The sequence below is a fragment of the Propithecus coquereli genome, unplaced genomic scaffold (genome assembly GCF_000956105.1).
Source record: "Propithecus coquereli isolate 6110/MARCELLA unplaced genomic scaffold, Pcoq_1.0 Scaffold3, whole genome shotgun sequence".
Taxonomy (NCBI): Eukaryota; Metazoa; Chordata; class Mammalia; order Primates; family Indriidae; genus Propithecus; species Propithecus coquereli.
In genome coordinates, this window is record NW_012148618.1 from 3,660,559 (window position 1) to 3,666,510 (window position 5,952).

Sequence of the window (5,952 nt, forward strand, 5' to 3'; positions counted from 1 at the left end):
ATTTCTTATTGATGAATTTTTGTTCCTTTGGAAGGTACATGTTCTCCTTTTAACAGATTCTTCTCTTGAACACAGTGGTAGTCCTGGTTTTGCTATTAGCTATCTTCTCTGTCACTTGTTAACAGGTACAGAACTAGTTATTGAAAATTTATTGTGGAAAACTTTGTTGATAACAAAAGCAGTTTCAATAAAAGGTCAGATTGTTGAAGTTTCTCAGGTGGCACATGTCTATCAGGTATAATATTAGGATATTTTCTTTAGAAATTAGATAAATCTCCTTTGTTATGGAAATGTATTTATTTGTAAACTGTGAGAATATTATCATATGTCCCCTTATCCACAACAAACATATGTGATACCTAACTCCTTTAGGAGAATTTTCTTTCTTGCTATTCTTAATTTATGTTTTTGCATCCTCAGCAAAAGGGAAGGGGAAACTAGTGTGCGTGATGCAGTAATGGTTCTCACTGTTCATCTGTGCTCATTGAAACCACCCTGGAGATTTCAAAGGATAAAAGAAGATGAGACACACAAAAACTGAAACAATCCCAAGAGAGAGAAATAATAAAGGAAGAAGGAAAATGGGCAATTATCTTTCCACCGTATAACATGAGAAATATTGTCAATTTACTTAGGGATCAATGTATCATTATTAAATTTAAGGATAAATAATTAGTGATCACCGAAGTTTAACCTCTTGTGCACTCAGCACTAACACTTAAAGATGTACTTTGTTTACACACGTATGCAATTTATTCTTGTCTTACAAACTATAGATAGGTGATGCATAGATAGCTAATCTTTGCATTTTTGGTAGTCAGGAAATGTTAATATTTCAAAGCCTAGGGATTTCCCAGCATCCATTCATAAAATTGAAGACATATATTTTCTACTGGTAGGCTTGAGTTATAAGGGGGTTCCAGTCAGAATTCCTCAAGTAAGAATCTGAGGCAGAGTTGTCTTCGACTTTGGTTCATCTCTTTCTACCATGGCACTCTACTGATGTTTTTAAAAATCCAGTTAGTTTACTAAATGAATTCCATTATATTGTAGAGTAAAATTAAAAATAAATTTTGTGCCCAGTTTTGCATGCAAATTATTATGCCAAGGTATTTATTATGTGGTCTTCTATATAGCTTCTCTTCTAAAGAGATTATACTTTAGAGAGAGTAGCTAAAAATGACTTTTATGACCTCTTATAGAAGAGGTTCAACTGAGGAGTTAAGAAATCATTACACATAGTACATGCAGTACCTCTGAGATGTTGTGGGTTCAATTCCAGACCACTGTAAGTAAGCAAATATCTCCCATCCAAGTATTAACGAGGCCCGACCAGAGATCAGATGAAATCAGGAGCGTTCAGGTTGGTATGGCCATAGACAGCAAATACCTCAATAAAGCAAGTCACATGAATTTTTTGGTTTCCCAGTGCATATAAAAGTTATGCTCAGATTATACTGTAGTCTATTATGTGTGCAATAACATTATGTCTAAAAAATGTACATATCTTAATTTAAAAAGACTTTATTGATAAAAATGCTAACAATCATCTGAGCCTTCAACAAGTTACAATTTTTTTGCTGGTGGAGGGTCTTGCCTCCATGTTGATAGCTGCTGACCGATCAGGGTGGTGGTTGCTGAAGGTTGAGGTGACTGTGGTAATTTCTTAAAATAAGACAACAATAAAGTTTTCCACATTAATTGATTCTTTCTTTCACAAAAGATTTTTCGGTAGTATGTAATGCAGGTTGATAGCATTTACCTGTAGGAAAACTTCTTTCAAAATTGGATTCAATCCTCTCAAACCCTATTATTGCTTTATAAACTAAGTTTATGTAATATTCCAAATCCTTTGTTGTCATTTCAACAACGTTCATAGCATCTCCACAGGAGACAATCCCATCTCAAGAAACCATTTACTTTGCTCATCCATGAGAAGCAACTCCTCATCCATTAGTTTTATCATGAGATTACAGCAATTCAGTCACATCTTCAGGTTCCACCTCTAACTCTAGCTCTCTTGCTGTTTCCACCATATCTGCAGTTATTTCTTCCACTGAAGTCTTGAACCACTAAAAATTGTTCATGAGAGTTGGAATCAACTGCATCCAAACTCGCATTAATGTTGATATTTTGACCTTCTCCCATGAATCACAAATGTTCTTAATGGCATTTAGAATGATGGATCCTTTCTAGAAAGTTTTACTTTGCCCATATCCATCAGAGGAATTACTATGAATGGTAGTGATTACATATAGACTTACAAAATGTATTTCTTAAATAATTAGACTTGAAAGTCAAAATTACTCTTGGATCCACAGGCTGCAGAATGGATGTTGTGTCAGCAGGCATGAAAATAGCATTAATCTTGCACATCTTCACCAGAGCTCTTAGTTGACTAGGAGCATTGCCATTGAGCAGTAAAATTTTGAAAGGAATCTTTTTTTCTGAGCAGTAGGCACAAAGAGTGGGCTTAAAGTAGTCAGTAAACTATGCTATAAACCGATGTGCTATTATCTAGGCTTTGTTGTTCCATTTATAAAGCACAGGAAGAAGAGATTTAGCACGATTCTTATAAACCCTAGAATTTTTGGCATGGCACATAAGCATTTGCCTCAATTTAAAGTCACCAGCTGCAACAGCCAAGAGTATCAGCCTGTCTTTTGATGATTTGAAGCCAGGCATTGACTTATCTTTAGCTATGAAAGTCCTAGATGACATCTTCTTCCAACAGAAGGCTGTTTTGTCTACATTGAAAATCTGTGTTTTGGTGTAGCAGCCTCCATTAATTATCTTAGCTAGGTCTTCTGGATAACTTGCTGTAGCTTCTACATCAGCACTTGCTGCTTCACCTTGCACTTATGTGTTACAGAGACGGCTTCTTTCCTTAACCCTCTTGAACCAGCCTCAGCTAGCTTCAAAACTTTTCTTCTGCAGCTTCATCCCCTTTCTCATTCTTCATAGAATTGAAGAGAACTAGGGCCCTTCTCTGGATTAGGCTTTCACTTAGGGAATGTTGTGAGGGGACTGATTTTCTAGCTGTACCACTAAAACTTTCTCCACTTCAGCGATAACACCGTTTTGCTTTTTTATCATTTGTGTGTTCACTGGAGTGGCACATTTTAATTTCCTTCAAGAACTTTTCCTTTGCATTTGTCACTTGGCTAACTGGCACCAAAGGCCTAGCTTTTGGCCTATCTTGGCTTTCACCATTTCTTTTTCAATAAGCTTAATCATTTCTAACTTTAGATTTAAAGGGAGAGACATGACTCTTTCTTTCACTTGAATGCTCAGAAGCCACTTTAGCATTATTAATTGGCATCATTTCAATATTGTAGTGTCTCAATGAATAGGGAGGCTTGAGGCGAGAGGGAGGGAGACCTGGATCTGGATCAGCCAGTCAGTGGAGGAGTCAGAACACACAGCACTTCTCTATTAAGTCTTATATGGGCATGGATTATGGCGCCCCAAAACAATTATAATACTAACATCAAAGGTCATTGATCACAGATCACCACAACAGATACAATGGTAATTAAGAAGTTTGAAATTTTGTGAGAATTACCAAAATGTGACACAGTGCCATGAAGTGAACCCATGCTGTTGGAAAACTGGTGCCCATTGAATTGCTTAACACAAGTTTGCTACTAACTTTCCATTTGTGAAAAATGCAGTGTCTGTGAGTACAATAAAGCCAACTGCAATAAAAGGAGGTATGTCTGTACACAGAAACTGTATTGTATACCCTATAATTTATACTGGATTTTAATATCAGTTCATGTTCACCTTCCTAAGTAGATGGCGTAATTATAGTTATTTAGTATAATGGTTGGTGGTGGTGCCCCACTCAAAGTCTTTTTATAGGATTAGTGAACTGCAGCTACTTTCCAGGTGACACCACAATCTTTATTAATCTTACTCCTTGCCATACTGTTTTCCTCACTTCCTTCCTGTGAGAGTACTTTTTAACAAATCATTTTCATGACAATCCCATCTCAGGCTCTGCTTCAAGCTAAATAGGCAGTTAGTTTGTCTATTGGGCATAATACCATGTATACAGAGCCAAGATTTTTCTTCACTATTATACATTTTACTCTCAAATATAAATGCTAAATTTCAATATGAGCACAAAATTCCAAAACTTAAGTATCCTTCCTCATCCCAGTAACTAATAATCTAATCTTCTCTCTAGGTTATTTTAGAAGACACATTGAATAAAAATGGATGGAGGAAATTGGTCTGTAGTGTCCGAATTTGTGCTTCTGGGACTTTGCCACTCTTGGAATATTCAGGTCTTACTCTTCATAATATTCTTTATGCTTTACCTGATCATTGTATCTGGAAATATTGGCATTGTGATCTTAATCATCACTGATTCCCATCTCCATTCTCCCATGTACTTCTTTTTAGCCAACCTGTCCTTTGTTGATATGTGGCTCTCCTCAGTCACCACTCCTAAGATGATCGCAGACTTTCTCAGGGAGAACAAGACCATTCATTTTGGAGGCTGCATGTCCCAAATCTTCTTTTCTCATTTTATTGCAGCATTTGAGATGGTGCTACTGGTAATAATGGCCTATGACCGCTATGTGGCAATCTGTAAACCACTCCACTACTCCACCATTATGAGCCTGAAAAATTGCACTGGGCTGGTGGTGACTTCCTGGTCCATTGGCTTTCTGCATGCCATGAGTCAAATAGTTGTGATTGTGCAACTGCCTTTTTGTGGTCCCAAGGAAATAGACAGCTTCTTCTGTGATACACCCCTGGTAATCAAACTCGCCTGCATAGATTCCTATAATTTGGAAATTTTAATGAATGTTCACTGTGGGGTAGTGGCCATAACCTGCTTTATTCTATTACTGACATCCTACACATATATTCTTCTTGCTGTCCGCAAAAGCTCTAAAACAGGTGCATCTAAGGCACTCTCTACCTGCACTGCCCACATCACAGTGGTGGTGCTCTTCTTTTGGCCCTGCATCTTCATTTATGTGTGGCCACTCAGCAACACGGGAGCGAATAAATTTCTTGCTGTGTTTTACTCTGTTTTTACACCTCTCCTAAATCCACTTGTTTATACCCTGAGAAACAAAGAGATGAAAAATGCTATGAAGAAGTTCAGAAACTACTATGTTGATTCCAAGGGGAATAATTAATGCCTAGAAAACTAATGATACTTCATATGAGGGAATTGTCCAATCAGTCTGCCTGTGCCTTCAACTATGTTAGATAGGAAGCTAATTTTTTTTTTAACAAAGGCATGCATCTATCCTACTGAATAGCATCTTAATAGACTTCTCTTGAACTTTTTTCCTAACTTCCTTTGGACAAAAAGTGCTTCGGTAACATTGGCTCCTCCCCTCAAAACATTCACTTACATTTTGTCTAAAGGCAATGGAATTATTTTTATTTTCTTAACTTAGCATCCTACCCAAATACTAGTGGGGAGAGGCAAAAGAAAAAACAAACAGATGATAAAAGTGATAAAATACATAGGGAATAACAGTGGAGGTTACACTTACTTAGATTTCATTAACTTAATAAAAAATTTTTAAAATGCTATTTCTCTTGGTTACCCCAGTTTCAAGGACTAACAGTTATTCTTTAAATTTATTCAATGTAAACTACTAAAATAAAATCTCCCTGAGTCCAGGGACCATGTATAACATGGTTAATTATGAAACTGTAGTACTAAATATAATAGTAGTACAATTTAATAATAGGTAGTATTTATATTTTAATGAATCATTAGAGGTCACTTATTCCTTTCAAATACTCATAATGTTTACTGGGCTAGGTGTATTTAAGTATACTCTTTTGGCATTTTAAGAAATGCCTAAATTTCCAAATAATAAATATTTCTTTATTTCTTCCAGAGTTAGTAATTAAGTGAATCGAAATTGACTTGTAAGAATCAACAATAATAGGATGTCGTTTCCCCAGTGCATA

At 36.2% G+C, this 5,952-nt stretch overlaps 1 protein-coding gene across 1 annotated transcript; it reads left to right on the forward strand.

Annotated features, from left to right (window-relative positions):
- The first annotated feature begins 4,220 nt into the window (after positions 1-4,220).
- On the forward strand, positions 4,221-5,159 carry LOC105814205 (olfactory receptor 4K14-like). Its single transcript, XM_012649105.1, has one exon. The coding sequence runs from the start codon at positions 4,221-4,223 to the stop codon at positions 5,157-5,159; it is 939 nt and encodes a 312-aa protein (XP_012504559.1).
- The last annotated feature ends 793 nt before the right edge of the window (positions 5,160-5,952 follow it).

What these genes read in the sequence shown, in the direction of transcription:
- LOC105814205 (XM_012649105.1), top strand. Translation starts at nt 4,221, where the DNA reads ATGGATGGAGGAAATTGGTCTGTAGTGTCCGAATTTGTGCTTCTGGGA.